The sequence below is a fragment of the Thunnus thynnus genome, chromosome 6 (genome assembly GCF_963924715.1).
Source record: "Thunnus thynnus chromosome 6, fThuThy2.1, whole genome shotgun sequence".
Classification (NCBI taxonomy): Eukaryota; Metazoa; Chordata; class Actinopteri; order Scombriformes; family Scombridae; genus Thunnus; species Thunnus thynnus.
The window spans coordinates 6132011-6151582 of NC_089522.1; the positions used below are offsets into that span (position 1 = coordinate 6132011).

The 19572-nt window shown below is 39.7% G+C and overlaps 1 protein-coding gene across 3 annotated transcripts in view; it reads left to right on the forward strand.

Moving 5' to 3' along the window:
• hdac7a (histone deacetylase 7a) overlaps positions 1-19572 on the forward strand; it is a 61495-nt gene that overhangs the window by 13651 nt on the left and 28272 nt on the right. Inside the window, exons 1-2 of one of the 3 annotated variants that reach the window (XM_067591416.1) lie at positions 1-75; positions 1244-1312. Coding sequence is in view for 1 of the 3 variants with exons in the window: in XM_067591415.1 (XP_067447516.1) it covers positions 1244-1312 (69 nt within the window). In the remaining 2 variants the exon portion in view is untranslated. Of the gene's footprint in view, positions 76-1243; positions 1313-12436; positions 12520-19572 lie in introns of those variants that run through there. The other 2 variants (XM_067591415.1, XM_067591417.1) reach the window with 2 other exon arrangements.

The window sequence follows — 19572 nt, forward strand, 5'->3', positions numbered from 1 at the left end:
CTGGATTATCCTCAAGTGTTTGGACTCAGACTGTTTCAAGAGGCTGTTAAATGTGAACGGGTTCTGTCTTGTAAGGTAGGAAACACTGGTGGTGACAAAGGCTGATGTGGGAACAGCTGGAAGTTCTTTAAATTGCCTTTACTTGTTAAATGTGATGTTGTTTCTAATGTAGTTTTGCATTGAAGAAAGATACTGTACATTGACGGGTGGCCGGCGACCTGCGCAGGTGTTTGCTCTGTTTTTAATTGTGCGTTTCACTTTTGTGCTCTCGCGAGCAAGTGCGTCAGAAAACAATAACCCCTCTAATGAGCTTAGCATACTGACTAATACCGCATATAGAAAGTGTATTTTGTCTTTTCGGTATATTTGGGAGTTCTCATAGTGATCTAAACGTGTCTATAATGACCGCAAAGTGACTTTTACTTCCTTTTTGGTTATAGATATGATATTCCTACAGGATTTCCCATAAAAAATGTAGTAAAGTTGGATAAAGTCGCTCCAACTGCTGTTCTTGTAGAAATATTAATAGTTTTTGTTGTCTTCATGAAGAGAGTTTTGTTGAAACAGTTTTAGGCCACAGACCTGTAATTGCTTAACTTTCTTATCTCAAATATTATTCAAATATCATCTACTTCAGGCCAGATGTTGGCCAGCATCAGAGTACAGCAACAACAGGTTTACCGCACAGACACGCAGAGAGAGAGAGAGAGAGAGAGACTACTTTTCTACCTCTAGTTATCTGTCTCATTTGAGTGTGTGTGTGTGTGTGTGTGTGTGTGTGTGTGTGTGTGTGTGTGTGTCTTGTGTGTGTTTGTGTGCATGTGTGCGAAAGTGTTTTATTTCAACTTGCCCAACCAGCACACGTTTTGTGGTCTTTCTGTTCAGATATGGGTCAAATATGAGACATCACAAGAGCACCTGGTGGGTGCCCGGCAGCACCCTTCAGGTGGCCAAGTCAGCTTAGAAGAAGCATTAAGTCATCTCTGACTTTTATCTGCCTCTGTTGGCTGCCTGTGGGAACTGCAACAACTTCTCTGAGACAGTTTACGGTGCTCTGACATTGGCATTATTTGTTATTTTGACAATAGGAAGAGTTTAATTTTACTTTAAATAATCGGAATATACTTTTTGGATCCAGCTTTGAGCTCAAAGCTGAGATGATTGCCATTTCAATGTTTTTCACTTGTTTTATTCTTTGTATGTGAGCTTCATTTCACCAAATGTTTTCTGTTTGTCTTCACAGATGGAATCAGCACCTCAGGGGACGTCATAAAGACAGACAGACAGGACAACGTATTTCATACAGTGGCAGGTAGGACATTTAACCTCTGAAGAAAATCTACCAAAGAACAACCGTAACTTAATAAGTAGTTGTGTTGTGGGTTGGTAATATCTTACTTGAACCTTTTAAAGTTGGGCCACAGCTGTCAGCATTGATGTGGAAAAATGCTGCCAGTCTACAGTAAACCCCCTCAGGACTACATGTTGTCCTTTTTTACAGTGTTTTTTTTACAGCGTACACACACCATTACACACAGGCTCCGCACTCCTCGTGGTGACAGCAGTTTTTCCAGCATGCAGAATGATCTAAGCTGTTTGATTCTACAGTAAAGTACAGAACAGGTGTTAGCCTAGTTGGAAAGAAGTACTCGGCCCGCTGTGTTTTTCATGTGTGGGTTTGAAATCTGGTTTGCTGCAGGTCATGTAAAAGTGTAGTTTATTATGTGTCAAAAAGTCCTACAAAAATATGAGAAAGTTAAATTTAACATGGGAGACATCCTGTGTTTTGTTGGCTTTGGCTGATTGTAACGCTGCAAAAATAGTCTTGCAGTAAATGCCAGAGGTACCACCATACATCGGTGGGATTTGTTTCACTTCTTTTTTTTAATTCACTTCCATGCTTGCGTCATTTCACCTCAGTAGTGGAGTTATTTGCTTATTTGAAAGTCCTGACACTTGTTCTTAGAGAAGTCCTGACACAAATGAAACAAACATCTGGAATTACCCAAATGTATCGCCCACAAATTCTGTTCAATCGCAACCAATTTTTATTTCTGAATGTGGTCATGGTTAGATAATGAAAATTGACTACTGGTATGATACAGGATGTGAACCTTAGCTAAACCATATACGCTTATCTCACCCTGCTTTAAAAAAAAATCAAACTTTCAGCTGAATGTGAGACTATAAATCCTTTCCTCACAATAACCATCAATTTTCATTCACAACCACAACTGTTTGATATCATCATGGCAGGTTTCTCTCCATTGTGCTTTCTTTCATTATGTAAGGGATTTTAAAAACATCAGCTCAAGTCAGCTTGGTTAGTGCTGACTCATGTGGGAAACACTCAGGTTTCTTCTTCAACCTGAGATCAAAATGTATTTGGTCCACTGCTCCACCCATCAGAAACGAGTCACCCGGCTGTTTCTTTGTGTTCTGCCTTTTAGTTTAGATTAGCATTCTCTGCTGTGAGGCATGCCTGTGTGTTCACCCTGTGTAGGATTACAATGCATGACTCTCTGAATGGAAGTCGGCTCTTTCTGTGCCAGGCTCCGTTGACTGTATGCTAACCAAGGACCCACTATGTGCCCTGTGTGTGTGTTTGTGTGCGTTTGTGTGTGTGTGTGTGTGTGTGTGTGTGTGTGTGTGTGTACGTGCCTGTGGAAAAACCCGGTGAGGTCATGGCCATGGCTGCAGGGTCTGGTTACATATGTGTTGTCCATGCAGGGCAACTAACACTGGCTCTCTCTCCTTTGTCTTTCTGTCTAATCTCTTTTTCCTTACACACACACACACACACACATACACACACAAACACACATATAAACTCACATTAAACAATTTTCACTGTCCAGCATGATGCCCTGACGCCAGGTGTCTCTGAAGTTGGCTGGTTAACTGTCCAAGGTGGCAGCAGTCTGAGCCAGATGTGTATAACATGTAAAACCACTATTTTAAAAGCCCAAACAGCCCTTTTAACTACACAGGATTGTTAAACAAAGCTTGTGCTGCTTTGTACCGGGATAATGCACACAAGTTGCACACTACATGTTCATCTTATTACCGTCATCATTATTACCATGACTACTCATGTCTTCAAGAAAATCTTCCACACTTGAGAGTGTTATAGTGAAACAAGTGAGGTCAATCCTATAATACCCACAAACAAATTGAGTTGTATTAAAGAAAAATAAGACTTCAACACATTTATTCATGTAACGTGCACACATACGTTGTCTCTCTATCCATGTCTCTTTTTTTCTTTCTTTCTTTCTTGGTATTTGTCTTGTATTCTGTCCTGCCTGGTCCATCAAACAGGGTAGGGGGAAACTTCAGGGACAGATAACAACAGGCATGATTGTAAAAGCAGCGGAGATCACATTTCCTCTTCCCAGGCTTGCTTTCCAACCACTCAGGTCAGCTGATCAGGGCTTTGCTCCTCTTCATTACAGCTAAGTGGGAGAAAATATATGCCAAAATATACCAGATTTGGATATATATTTTAAAATCTTTAGGTTAAGTATGTTCCCTCACGTCAATACATATATAATGACAAGTGTATGGGAAAATATTTTCTCTTTGATAACATCAAAATGCAATAATTAGAGGAAGTCAATGAGTGACGAAGCTTTATCCCTCCTAACTTCTGTTAAGCCTTAACTCTGGTTTAATGTTCCCTTTTCTTTATCTTCCTCACTTCTTTATATGTCGAGTAATCTGACCTTACTTTAACATTTTGTCATTTAAGTTCATAGAGTGAAGAGGTAATATATCACTAAGCAACATACCGGAATGATAAGACTGTTACGACTGCTACACTTATTTATTCAACACTAAATTCTGCTCTGTCTTGAATGTCCAGTGTGTGTAGCGCTTTTGTTCCAAAACAGTATAAAGTCATCAAATCCCAGCATCTGGCCAAAATATTGATTGACTTATTTTGTACAGCCCTATTAACCCCTGCTGATATATTATGGTCATTTTGTGCTGTGAGGCCCCTTAAAGCTGTTGCAGACACAAGCTACGCAGTAGTTGTGCTAGTAACGGTAGTAATAGTAGACAGTAATGAAGGAGGCGGCTATTTTTGACCTGCTGAACAAATGGCTCGATTGTGCTGCCTCTAGGTGCGTAAAATCACTGGATATGTCAGGGGTAACGTTATATAATACTCTCCAAGGGGCCGCAAAGCACTCTGTGTGTGTGCAGTGTTCTACTTTTTATGTCTGTTAATTGTGTGAGTGTGTGTATTCTTATATTTCTGCCCTTATTTACAATATTTTGGTGCCAAAGGGACAGAGAGACAGTGTGTGTGGTGTGGTCTGAGGTAACATTGTCCTCAGCATTTATTAGTGTGTCAAATCAATTCCTGTTGTATTAACCTTTGAGCTAAAGGCCGCTTGCTGTGGTCAGCTGGGTAACCGGTCTGTTATTGGCCTCCAGCTGCAGTCTGAATCCACCTCAGGACATCTCTCTCACAATACACTCAAGCACATACACGTAGACACACTTAATCCTGTTGAAATTTACTGAAGTTGGATTTATTCCTGTGGCATTTGGCATTTGAGGGGGTGGGGAAGGTGATTACATTTTCACCTCAGTCCCACCTACTGTTCCACACCAGAAGACTTGGATCTAAAACATCATTTTTTAGCCTCCAGTGATTTGTCTTTTACTATTTGCTTCTATCAAAAAAAGCAAGTTGACTTTTAATTGGGATCACAGCATGAGCTCAAGACACAGGCCTGTAAAAATTGATACGGAAATTTCTGCCAGTATTCAATCAGATATTTGATTATTTTCATTCTTTAAAATAAAGCTTCAAATGTTAGTAGCTCTTAAAGACATGCTGACCAAACCCTACATATTCATCAATGAGAAATTTCTTGGGCACCTTAATGAAAAGATTATATTTAACATCTGTAGACAATTGAAATCCTGATTGAAAGTCTATTTAACTAAATGTAAAGTTGTGTTTCACACATGAAGCTGTGTTCTGCTCATCATGATATGACAGTGTGATATCTGATAAAAGGCCAGTATCGGCCTCATACATCAGTCTAGCCCTAATCACAAGTTTTGCGAACCAGACTTGTCGCTGTATTTCGATATTGTCTGACCTAAAGCGCAGCAGAGAGTAATGGACGGCTCGCATTCAATCCAGATCACTGTGGTGACCGACACTGACCTCAGATCAGATAGCCTATTGTTAGCATAGATGTAATAAGATCTCCTCTCATCTGGATGGACCCCTGACTTAACATCTGACTGTGAGTGTGTGTGTGTGTGTGTGTGTGTGTGTGTGTGTGTGTGTGTGTGTGTGTGTGTGTGTGTGTGTGTGTATGATGAATGGTCTCGGGTGAAATTTACAGCTTCAGGCTAATTTCAACAACTCAGTGTGGAGTGGAGGAGGAGAGAGACACAATGCATGTTTATTTAATGTACGTCTGTGTTTGTCTCTGTCTGTGGGTGTGTGCACATGTCAGGGGGTTTTGTGTGTGTATGTGTGTAGATGGAGAGCAAAGTGGGGAGAAGATGGGGGTAGTTTGTGTACAGACTGGATTTCTTCATCAGAGTCATAGCAGCACAGAGTCACAGTCTCTTTTAACGTTCCCATGTAGCTGATTAAGAACGTAACGCACTAATCCTGTGTTGACAAAGTGAAATTGAAATATTATATATTCTCATCTTCAGTTGTTTGTAAAAACCCATCTATGTGTGCATGCTTCACTATCACTGTATCCCGGTTTGTCTAAGACTGTAGTCATGTCTGGATTCTTTTTTTGCCTGTGTGTCTATTGTATGCATGTGTGTGTATATGTGTGTGTGTTCATCCCTGTGCAGAGTGCAGAGCATGTGCAGGAATGTTAATGTCTTCTTCCTTTGTTGTCCGTGCAGACAGCCGAGTGTGACTGTGCATATTCATGAGGCTGCCTTCTCGGAACGCGCCGTTAACTTTTACCAAGAAAGGAACATAGATTTAAAAAAAAAAAAAAATGAGATGAGAGTTCAGAGCGATATATGTAGAAAGAGAGATACATGGAGAGAAAGATGTATCAAAATAAGTACACGAAGTAAGAGACAGAGGTAGACGTCAGAGTCCTGTCAGCAAATCCCATTTCAAACAGACGCTTCAGTTCATTAATATTTTGTATTTGCAACAGGAACCAAAGTTGTTTTTCTATGTTAGTTGCTTTGGCATTTCAGTCAAAAGTTATATTCACTATAAAAACTCTCTGTATGAACAGGTCATTATGTCCAGTTGAAATCCTTTTTTTAAAACAACAGAATATCTTTCCCCGTTGGAACACTTTTCTCTGATTTTTTATAAACTAATTGACTCATTTCTCTTTTATAGTGTTCATAGAGTAATTCTGTGCTGATGAGTCTTTGAAAGAAAAATATCCTTTTCTGCACTGATAGGGCTCAATTTGCTGGTTTGTCGATGGCATTAATTAAATGCTCTTTTTGTATTTGCTCCAACTTACTGAACTGAAGGTGAATTGGAAACCTGACTTACTCTACTGCTGGTGTCGTTATCCTCTTACTTTAGCCGGTAGACAACATAATAGTAAAATATTGGATTCTGTGTGTAATTTTTCTGTTGAGTTAAATCAAATTGTCTCGTGGCTGCAGGGAAAGCTGAGGCTTCAGCAGGATAAGCAGATACATACTGTCGCTGTTATCAGCAGAAAAGCCTTTACTGCAGATTGCAGCATTTTTTTGTAGCTACCAATCTCTCCACCACTACCACAGCCTATCAGTGTATCAGTCACTAAGTCACCACTGTTTTCATGACTCACTGTTTTCACCACTGATAGGCAGAAAGATCATTTCAGTCAATTTGAAATCATTTCCCCTTCAGCGTTGCAAAGTGTTTGTGAGAAGAGGTTAAACAATGGACACTTGGGCAAGAGTTGTGTGGCATGTCCATTTGTTTGTCCGATCCAGCAATGTGTTTATAGGTAAGTGTGAGTATACCGTGTTAGTGTATTGTGGGTTGTGATGATAAAAGTGGACTGATATCCATGTGATGTGTGTGTGTGTGTGTCATAAAAGATAAAGGGGGAGATCCCTTTGAGCGAGCTGCTGTGTTGAGTGGCTTTATCTGTGTTGGAAAATGTGGAGAATGTGTTTGATGTTAAGGAGCACAGGAGTGTGTGTGTGTGAGAGAGAGAGAGAGAGAGAGTGATGGAGAGAAAGAGATCTTGGACAGATGTGTGAAGATTAAAGTGAATTTGTTATCATCTTTTTTTTTTTCTTTTTTTTGAAGATTTGTGCAGAGTTCTTCACTTTTAGTTCTTTTGCAGCTTATACTGCGGTAATGATTCAATAGTTCATTCATTGAGATCTGTGACAAACGAAACCCAGTTTGCTAGCAGAAGATAGCCAGAAAGGTTGAATGAGGGCTTTCAATTCAACCAAATCGCTTGTATTTTCTGGATGAGGAAGGGTTTCCCAATACTCCACTGGGAGCTGCCCATTATGACCAGTGCTGCTGTTGGCCGCTGAGCAGTTGTATTGCAGAAGCTGGAGGTGTTTTCCAAAGGTCATTTCCACTGTACGTGTTCCTGTCAGGTGCTTCATACTTCTCCAGTACATTTTTAAAGATTTTCACACTTCTTTTATATAGTTCAACGAGAACGTTTTCTTGCAACATAGAGAAACATTTCCTCCTCACCTGTGTTATGGTAAAGATGATGCAAAGCAAGTTTCGACTCCATCCAATAGATCACTTGTCAATCAGACACGGTGCTCTTTCTTTGTTTGTTCAGCTGTCACCGCTCAAAGATACTACCCACCTCTTCTACTCACCTCTACACCCAGGATTAACCACCCACATGTATTTTAAGTTGATGAAAGCTTTTAAGGTGTATCTATCAAAGAGCCAGTGTATTGTGTTCAGCAGCATACAGCAGAAAGTGTTAAAGACAGGAAACAGAGATGAGAATGTCAGTATGGTCGTGAATGTGACTCTTAGCTGTGTATGTGTTGTCTGTGTGCAGCAGATAGAGGATTTACTGTCATTTCTCAAACAGGACAGCACACCTGGTGCCTCCTCTCTGACAGACAGAGGCATTCACAGTCCATGTGTGGGTGTGTGTACGTGTAACGAAGGAGTTTATCTAAAGTTTCCAGCTTCAGGCAAATTGCACCATATGAGTCAAGCGAGAGGTGACAGGGACACATGGAATGTTTCTGTAATGTTTGTGTGTCTCTGAGTTGTTGTTATTGTTGTTATATAAATGGGTGTATTGTTGGCGTGCAGAACTGGTGGAATCCTAAAGCACCTCTTTAGTTGCAGGATGTAATAGCTTACTTCTAGATTCCTCTTTTAGGAGCTTGCATGACATTCATAAATCTCTTTGAAAACAAGGAAAAGCAGCCCATTTCGAAACCTGTAATTTTATGAAAGCAACATTGTTGCTAGTGATGACGGATTTATCAACTGTACATTTTCTCCAGATGTTTACCTAAACCCTAAACTAAAGCTCTTACTATCTATTAAGACTTCATTGAGACTGTCCTTTTTGTCACCTCTCTTGTGAAAGGAAAATACACCCAATCATCAAATGTCAGTAAAATGCTAAATGTCATTGTGGGCTCTTCAAATAGAAGAGTAAGATTGTCTCACCATGATTCACCATTTGTACCAGCCCTAAGCAGTGAGATTTGTTTCAGATGATTCAAAAATACTAGCTCCACTTACTATAGCCTCAGTAGACCAGAATGCATTGCAGTCACAAGACATGTAGCTTTGAGGATGTGACTTTTTGTCACTATGCTAGTAGAGATGTAGTGTGAGTGTGAGATGGCAGTGTGGGTGGGTGAGTCGTTCAGTCCACTGCTTTGGTTCACCAGCTATTGGATGAATTGCCCTGGAATTGAACTTTTGGCACTTTGACATTCATGGTGTCCAAAGGATGAATCCAAAAAATTTTGATGATCCTCTTTCCTTTTTCTCTAGTGCCACCATGAGGCTGATGAGGTTTTGAGAGAAATGTCTCAACAACTATTAGGTGGATTGCCATGAAATTCAGTACAAACTCATGTTCATGTTCCCCACAGAATGATTTGTAGTCACTTTGCCGATCTCAAACTGAATTAAGCTCAGGTCAAAATTTCAATTTGTCCAGTGCTTTGGTTTAAGTCCAAATAGCTACAAAACTAATGGCATTCAACATCAACCACTCATATATCTTACCTTTAGCATTAATTATCAAATGTTAGAATGCTAACATGCTAAACTAAGACGGTGAACATTATACCTGCTAAACATCAGCATGTTAACAATGTCACTTTGAGCATGTTAGCATCCTGGTGTTAGCTTTTAGCTCAAAGAAAAGTTGTATTTAAGTATATCCTCTCAAAGGTGCTAGCATAGCCTGTATGCTCTTAGCCTTGTTTTTTAATTGCAGCTGTTACAATTACTTTCTTCAAAAACTCAGTTGTAGCAAATGGTGATGTTGTGTAAATAAATTGATTGTAGTGGTTATAAGGAGTTAATCTTCCAGTAATCACTAAATTATTAATCAAGTAGTTTTACTTGTTTAAACAGAAAATATGTAAATAAACTGCTTAATCCAACAAGATCAGGACTACTATCTTCATGAGTTCATAATCCAGCCTTTTGCCTGAATGCATCTAGTTCACATCCACTCTCTGGGAGATGTTAAAAGGCATTCTGGGAAATGTAGGTAATCAGCAATCAAAGCATAAAGAATGCAGAGAGAACACTTCCTGAGTAAAGTATTTATGCAGTGAACATTAAAGATTGATGAGTTCTAGGAGTGTGAGAGTATCTGAGTGTGGACTTTTTGTGCACATGATGAGAACATAGAATCATCCTTGCTTCAAAATAGTCTCACATGAAGGCCTGGAGCTAGTGATCTGCCAGTGACCCGTGGATAATTTAGGTGCCTCTGGTGTCCTCACTTAACCCTCTGTAGATGTGAGCACCAGCAAAAGTTTCTTACTCAAGAGGGTCATTCTCATCTTGTTCTCCTTGTATCTCATACACATGCAAACACACACACACACACACACACACACTGGTAGTTCTTCAACTTGACGACAGCCACACGCACACTGCCATTTACACTTGAACACTCAAGTATTCACCAACAGAGCAACACCATAAATATAGAAATAGTTTGGCGACAGTTGTAGGCAGACAGGCCTGAAAACACACACACACACACACACACACACACACACACACACACACACACACACACAAACACAAACCACAGTCTGGCCAGCTGCTTTGGGAAGACGAGAGGTTTTGAATGGGAGTGACAGCTGTGGATTCCTCAGGATGAAGGAGGGAAAGAGAGAGATAGGAGATAGAAAGAGTGAGGGAGAGAGATGACTTGGAGGATTTGTGGCAGTAAGAGCAGGAGGTGGAGAGAGAAACAGAGCCTGAATGGCAATAAGAGAAACAGACAAGGAGAAATGAAAAGAGGTAAAGTATGTCAATGATTTATTTTCTATCTACTTCACCACGTTTAGATACTCCGGCTTGACTTTTTTTCATTTTAAAGCAGATTGAAATAAACTTTACTAAACTGAAAGAGAGAGAGAGGGGGGGGGGGGGGATTACAGACTGAATGAATACCATTTGATAGCACAATTATACTTTTTCTAGTACTTAGCCGACCGTATTTTTATACAGAAACCTTTGCTTTTCCTTTAACAAAATGAGTTAAATTATGCATAGAATTAACAATTATTATTTCAATCAATCAATATCTGCTCTAAAAGAATTGTGGTCCGGTGAGAGACAGAGAGGGACAGACAGAGCTCCCACAGTAAGGAGCATGTGATCCTAACTGTCAGTACCAGACTATTCATAGAGATCCTGTGTTACACAAGGCCGATTAAGCAACTGTAGATTTTTTTTAAGTGAATACAACCTCACCTCCTCCACATTTTTACTCAATTTGAGCAATAATGAGTAAATATCACTTCTGTACTCATAAACTTATACACATAAGTTAATCAACCAAAATGCTTTGGCTGGCAGGAGGTGATTAATTTTACAGTTCCAGAGGAACAGGTCATTGTTTTGAACGAATAAGCTAAGAACTGGGTACTATCATGAGATGCAACATCCACTATAGTTTAACAGACAGATGTCACTGTATTGCAACCAGTCTGATTGACAGGTGATCTCTGCAGAAACACCACAACACTCTGCCTGAACTAAAGTAAGCATGTGTAGCAGAGCTGAAATGAGGGAAATAGTTTCTCTTCTATGGGTTATTAGGCAGTGATTGTAACTGAACTAAACATATAAGCTACATTTTAAGTTCCTCCAAGTTTCTCAAAGTCATACTTTCAGTTTTATTATAGCATAAACCCACAAGCAATTGAAATAGATAAAACACAATTTAACTTGACTGTCAATAGTTTACTTAGTAGTTTTCCATGTTCCTGTAATGGCTGTGTTTGTAAGTGAGTGTGTGTTGAATAAATTAGTGTGTTGCCTTCAGGGCCACTGTTAGTCATTAATCTGAGTTGTTAATCGATGTCAAAGCCTTCGGCTTTTCACTAAAACCACACATTGAGAGGAACAGGAACACAGGAACACTGATTTGGGAGTGTGTGCATGTGAGTATGTGTGAGTAGGGGGGAATTCACTGGAACTGGTTGCTTTAGTGTTTACCGTGCGAGCATGTATTACAGTGAGGAAATATTTACTGCCATAGGGCTCAAGGGCACTGTGGCAGCAGCGTCACAACAACAGCAGGGGGAGGAGAGGGGAGGAAATGGGAGTCTAAACTCAGCTCTTAAACAGGAAGCCACCCTGGTTCTCTCATTGTTGTGTTTTTATAGACTCGACTTCCTGCCGGCTCGACTGCCCCCATTACCACGGTTACAATCCCTGTTGTTTATGGGATGGCGGGTAAAGATTCTGTAGTGGCAAGAGCTGATGGTTCATCACTGGCCAAAGTGTGACACTTAAATAATTTGCAGTGTTAGAGAAGTATAAATGTTGTTGCTGTGCAACAGCGTCCTTAAAAAGTCTTCAATTATAAGTAAGAATTTCTGTAGAGTTATTAGAGGTCTAATGTTTCATCAGCTCATTAATTTCTTGCTTTGTTTCTCCTTAGTCTGCATACCTTCTTGTTTTGTCTACCTTGTCTCTCAATTTCACTTCGTCTTAAATTTATTATAGGCAGCGTTTAAAATGAGTAAAGTTCTTTAAAAAGTCTATTCTGTTTAGAGTCTGTAAATAGTCGTTTGCTCCAAGGCAAGGTGCTACTACTGTGTGATTGAAATGAATAAGTCAACAGTTTGGTGTCGTACAGCAGCAACAAATAGAGACAGAGATAGAGAGAGAGAGGGAGGGAGAAGAAAAAGAAGGAGTTAAAGAAAAGAGGATGTGGCCGACAGTAAAAGATGACTGGAGGGGAGTGGAGCTCTCTGTCTAATTATAGATCCTGCTGTGAGCTGGCCGAGGCAGAAGTGCTACTGGGGTTTTCACATAGCCGGATATTTACAAGACAAACAAGGGTATGTGCCTTTGACTTTATTGTTTAGTTCATGTGTCTGTGCGTACGTGTGCAGTTGTTTGTCTTTGGACATTTACGTATATACTGTGAATATGAGGTGAAACCTGTTGTATTAAACTCCTTGGACAAGACTGTGCACTGGAAGCCTGCTGTGGTGCGCTGTCGTGTGTGTTTGTGAGTGTGACAAACTGATGATCAAGCCTCATCTGCCCAGTATGGATATGAGAGGGGGCCGGGGAAGAGAGGGGGGTGCGGGGGGAGATGCAGAGAAAAACACACAGAGAGGGATTTTCTTCCTAGTGTTAATTAAATCGTCTCTGTGTGTCGCACTCATTCTGTGATCCTTTTCCTGTGCCGCTATTACCACTACACCTTTTTACGCCGTTTTAACAGTAGCAACTCTGTGTGTATGTGTATTTATGTGTGTGTAAGCTTGCTGATCTAACAGACAGCGGCCCTGGATGTTTATGGAAACTCAGTGCGGACTTAGGAAACTGGACCCATGCTGCATTATACATCAACCTTCCTCTGTTACTGTCACATACACACACAAGCACACGCACACTCCGAATCCTCTCTGTCTCTAGCATACACAAATACAGATGTACAAATACATGCTTACAACTCTAATTGTCTTATCCTCTTACACACTGTTCGTCTGTGATTTCTACACTGACGATGACTTGAATTGGCCTTAATGTGAATGAGAACATCCACTGTGGGAGCAGCTGCAGGAGGTCACTGACTTTGGCCTGTCTGTTATTGTTAAGTAACTGTCTGTTTTGGGATTGTTGCTATTTTGGGTTTGTTTAGCATCCCACAGGTTTGGTCTTCTGGGAAAGCGGCTGTATATCTAAAAATGATAATATGATGTGCATCTAATTCATAGACAAATGTTGTTCTTAATCATGTTCAAAATCATGTTCTTAGCAGTGATTTAAATGTCCTGAAAAAGCCACATCTGTAATCCTCTTCAAAGTGAACCTTTCAGTAACTTATCTGTTTGATGTTTTCTAGAGAAATCTCTCTGTACCTCCTGACCTTATAAATGGAGGCAGTGGTTTAGTCAACTGTATAGCGGAAGGTTTAAAATGCACTTTCAGCATAAAGTTCATGTTTTGCTTTTCTAAATCAGGAAATGAGTAATAGTAAGTTCTTGACAATATACAATTCTGTCCAACAGTCCCATGAATTTCTGCCAGTAGGCTAATAATTAATGCTGAAACTCTTAGGGGATTTAATTGATTAGGCAAACACCATTAGTCATCCGCATTTTTGATAATCAGTTTTGTGAGTCATTTATCAAGCAAAAATGCCAAACGTTTGTTGGTTTCAACCTCTCAAATGGAAGGATCAGCTTTGTTTGGTTAATATAATAATTGTGGTTTTTGGACTTTTGGTTGGACAAAACAAGCAATTTGAAGACAATGAGTGGGTCTGTCTAACAAAACAAAGACTTCATAAAAATCAGTCATTCATCATGAAAATCAAACATCTGATTCAAAACAGCTTGTTTTCAAATATATTTCTAAGAGAATTTTCTTCAGTTGACACAATGTGAGTGACAAATATAATATAATACAATACCTCAGTATCATTACTCTGGTTTACCGCAGTAATATTTGATCAGACAAGGGAAGCTTTCCTTAATTGCTAAAACCATTTTTAAGTTACGTGGAGAAGTGACCCCAAGAACTGACCATTTCATATTCAGCCCCATAAATCCTGGTGTAGTATGTTATTTAGTTTTTAGTTTTTCTGTACATATTATCAGGCGTCTCCATTTGCTTAAGAAAAGCCAGACTTGAACCTGCGGCTTTGACCCTGCGTTTGTTTGCTTTAGATGAAATGGGAACTGTCTTCTTTGGCATAAAGCTGGAAAGGCATGGTGTACACTTGGATCAGTAAGTCTTTTGGAACGAATACTCATGCGCACACACAAATCAAATATCACCCTCCACCACCACCACCACGCACACACACACACACACACAGAGAGAGAGATCATAATAAGACAGATGCATGCCTCTCCAAGCTTGTGGAGACGGGGATGAAGGGAGTGATGGACTCCTCTTGGAGTCAAGAGGAGAACGGTTGACTTTGTCAGCAGTGTCAGGTTGTCCTGTCAGTCCTTTTGCTCTGACCTCTCCTCTATTAGACCGTATTCCCTCCTTTTCCTTCTTTATTTTCTGTTCTGTCTCACTTTTTTCATTTGCTCTCCCTCTCTGACTTGCATCTCTGATTTTCCTTTCTTAAAACATCTAATCACTCTGCATATGACTTTCCCCCCATTGTTAAAGTCTTGAATTTGCATCAGTGTCCTTTTTTTAACTTTCAGCAGAGTGACAAATACACTGAGGTAATGACATCTTTGTCTACTGAAAGTAGCTGGTGCCACTAAAAGGTGTTAAATGACTTAGATACACTCACGCACACAGTACAGTCAAAACAGAAGAAGGCGTTGTAGCTATATTTGGACGTGTGACAAGATACAAAGTGGTGGCGTCTGCTCAGTTGGTTGATGACTTTGTACAGAGTGTCTATGTGTAGTGACACTATACTGGCTGTCAACACTCCTCCAGTGTGCAGAGAGTGACTACACTTATCTACAGGTTGTTAAAGATTGCTGACCAACTCGCCTTTCTTGTCCTTTGAGTTCCTTCTCCTTTTTTTTTTTAGTCGGGTGTACTTTTTCCTCGTTTTTTTTTTCTTTCTTTCATCTTTCTGTTTTTCTGTTTTTATTGCCCCCGTTGTCTCACGCTGTGTGCCTTTTTTCTCTTTCACTCTGTCAACATCTGTCCACTCCATGCGAGGGTATGGAGGGAGCAAGAGAAAGAGGAAGACACAGAGAGAGAGAGAGAGAGAGAGAGAGAGAAAGAGAGACATCCTGGTTTTACCTGTAGAACCAGTCCTGACTAAGTAGTACTAAGTAAGTAGAACAGAAGTTCAAAATAAAAGAAAATAGAAAGGAGAGGAAACTGTAGCAAGGACTAAGGGATTATCAAAATGCTCTTTCTCTCTCTCTCTAGCTCTCGCTCTTGCTCGCTCGCTCTCCCTTGCTTGCTCTCTCTCTCTCTCTTTCTCTCTCTCTAGCTCTCTCTCTTGCTCTCTCTCTCTCCCTTGCTTGCTCTCTCTCTCTCTCTCTCTTTCTCTCTCTCTCAGTCACACACATGTACACACACACGCACACACGCATGCACAAAGAACTTCAGTTTCTCTGCTCAGAGAACATGAAGCTAATCTACCTAATCTTTCAGATAAATCAGCACATTCTCAACGGTCCCCACAACCAGACAGGCTGTATCACTCTGCGTCGTTGGTGATTTCCATAACACATTGACACTCCCATACACACACACACACACACACACACACACACAAAGTAAACTTAACAGTTTATTTTTAGTGTGCTTTGTTTCACGATGAGTTCATTTACTGTGCACAATTTAGCCTGCTCCGTCACTAAATGCAACTAAAAAATATTTTTGTGTCAGATGATTAAAAGTTATAGTGCTTTAAATTTGACACCTGTGGTCACAGCTGGTAATGAGAAGTGTGTTTTCATAAAACAGGTCCATCGGTTCCATCTGAAATTACACCTGTCATGACTTTCAGGGTGAGCAAACATGTCTTGAGCAGCTACTCTGTCAGAAGTACAACAAAAGAAGAACAACTTTTGTATCTGTCTGCGCTTCACCCTTTTAAACTGTAGGCTTTATTTTAGTAAAGAAGAAACAACTATATATTACTCAATGATTCAGTTCATGCTCATCCCTTTTTCATGGTAATGCAATTTGACTCCTGGAATAGGCAGACTCCGCCAGTAGTAATGAAAACTCTATATATCTAGGGATCAAAGTTCTCAGTCGCTATGACAGATTTCTGACATTTGGAATCCAAAGAGGCCATTTATGAGATCAGTGTAGATCTTAGGAGAAAAAAAAAAAGAGAGAAAACTTCCCATTCATTCTATTTCTCATTTGTGGACTTCACTGGTGTAAAAAGAAAACAGTGAGAGCTGCAGAGTTCGCTAACTAATTAGCTATGCATTTTTTTGTTAAACGATCAAGAGCCATTGTGTCAAACTTTGAGACACATCCTCATTAATAGAACAGGTTTGTAGGCTACTTAAAGCAATGTGCCATTGATTGTTGTAACCTAGCCAACAAACCATGTAGCCTATTCAAAGTCCACATTTAGCCTACCTGTTGTCACGGTGATTGAAACAGCTGCAGACAACTTTATAGGCTACGTGTAACAGCCTCTGTGGTAACAGCCCATCCTCTGATAACAGTCCTACCTCTTGTGTAGCCATGCTTTGGCTTTCCATCCCAAAATGCAAAGTTTAGTAGGGCCTACAGAATAGTATCATTGTTTCATGTCTTGAAAATTAGCCTTCCCTCTATTTTTACCCTCAAATGGGTATCAGGTGTAGCTGAGCTTCAGGCATATGGTTTCACTGCCAAAAAGCAGAAAAAATGGAAAGCACTTTAGAGACTTCTTTTTTTTTAATTGGACTTATTGTTCTTTAATGCTGGTGCTGTTTACTTGATGTTGTTTTTTTAGATTGAAAATGGCATGGAAATGACAAAAAAGAAAACTTGAAATAGAAAAACTGTATAGAACTGTATAGAAATAGCATCTTAAAACACTATTGGTTGAGTATTTAAACTTGATGGCTGCATTAGAGAACAGCAGCAATGGTTATGTGTGGAGTGCTGCTGAAATCTCATAATTTTACGTATTGTGTTATTTGTTTAGCAGGCATCAAGTACTGTAACCTGTAACATGTTTTACAAATTTCAATGGGGAATATGGCTTGAAAAAAAATTCAGTTAGTTTTTTTTTATGGCTTTAATCCCTCTACAGTACAGTATATCTCTATAAAAAGACATTGAATGACTATTGCTGAAAATTGCTGACCATAACTATGATCAAAATGGACTTGATATAATGCTGATATTATATGAATGATATCATTTTAAAATAATAAAAAATTATAATGTTAAGGACACCTTAAAAGACCAATATACTGTTTTCAGATGAAGAGTTAGGCTAAAATAAACAAATATGAACATGGCTGACAGTCGGTAGTCTCTATGTATACCTGTGATGATGCTGACAGTTATAAGAGGTGGTGTTTTTTTTATAGCAGAAACCACATTTCCCACAATTTTTTCCCACAATTTTTGGGAATTTTTGGGAGTGAGTCAGGACATGGCTGTACATGTCCTGACTCACTCCCACCAAAAATCTATCAGCTTTAAATACAGTCTATGAAAATCCAAAAATAATGCTTGTCCAGGCTGTTGAGAAACTACTACTACTAAAAGAAACTACTCCATCTGAACTGTGTAGATCTTGAATTTTATGTTTTTGTTTTTTGACTTTCCTGACAGTTGTTGGCTTTCTCAATGCAAACGCATCATACTAGCTCATGCTCTAACATGGACTTGTTGCTTAGATGTTAGATTATTCTGTTACATGCCTTCCCTGCTCTATTGACACAGTAAAACTACTATTTCAGTGAAATCGACACAGAATCACAATCACAGAGTCTACATTTATTTTCCTCTCCGAGTAAGACTCGCAGATGTAGTGAACTGTAATATAATATCACTCTTTAAGAGAACTACAAACATTAGAGCCTCATATTACTGGAGGCACCCAGGAGAGAAAGGCTGTGGAGAGAATAAATGTGGTTGCAAAGGTTCAGAGACTAAACCACTGCACAGTTTCTAGACTTACAGTCATGTTGGCTACATGGAGACTGTGTTATTATCAGTTACTGAAGAACATCATGTATTCACTCGCTGGGCAATATGGTGGCCAAGTAGTTAAAGGTGCAGTGTGTAGGATTTAGTGGCATCTAGCAGTGAGGTTGCAAATTGCAACAAACTGAATCCCCCCCCACCCCTCACCTTCGAAGCGTGTAGGAGAACCTACGGTGGCTGCGAAACATGTGAAAAATGTGAAAATCCCTCTCTAGAGTTTGTTTTTTCCATTCCGGGCTACTGTAGGAACATGGTGGTGCAACATGGTGGGCTCAGTGGAAGAAGACCTGCTCCCTATGGGCTCATTCTAAGTTGACGAAAACACAACAATTCTTATTTTCAGGTGATTATACACTTTTGAAAACATAATGATGAGTATTATTTCTGCCAAGTTTGTTCCCCCAAATGGCACTAAATTCTACATATTGCACCTTTAAAAAGATTATTCCTCACCTGAAGGACCCAGTTTCATGTACTGCCAAAGTGTCACTACACTACACACTGAATAATTTGAGGAAACTCTAGCAAACTTCTATGCAATGAAGCCAGAATGTAGTTACTGGTGTTGATCTAAAGCTGTTTTAAAAAGTCAATCTTTGAAAAGCAAAATCAAATTTCTCTACAACAATCCACAGTTGTGACATGGATCATCATTGTCCTGCAGTGACCAGAGCTTAAAATGTCCTTAATCATATATTTATAAAAACCAAGGGAAATAAAATAGAATATGGGTGCTTTCCATAATGCCTTTCCAGGTGTTGAGTCAATAATTAACCCTCCCAGCCATGTTTACCTGCTTTACATATTGAGAACCAGCCATATAGCCTCCTCTTTAGAGGTGTGAACTAAATGGGGAATTGTTGCTGTTTAAGTGGTCCCTGGACACAGAGTTAGAGAGAGAAGAGTCAATAAAAGCCAACTGGCACATTCATCAATGGTTAAGTGATTTCCATTACCAAGTGATCCAGTCTTTTATATGTATTATTTCTTTATCAACTGAAGAATGTTTTGCAGCATTTTGCAATTCCGCAAAGATTTTTTTTTATGTTCACCCTACTTACAACTGGAAACTGATGGTGACTTCACTGGGTTACTCTATGTGTGCGTCCGTGTGTGTGTGGTTTTCCCTGTAGAAACAAAAGGCCCCGTGCAGGTAAATGTTGGACCAGTGTGTATTTTGCTATTTATAACCCATGGGAGGCAGGGAACGAGAGAGACACTGGTGTTCCCAACATTGTGTGTGTGTGTTTGTGTGTGTGTGTGTGCACTGTAGCAGTCTT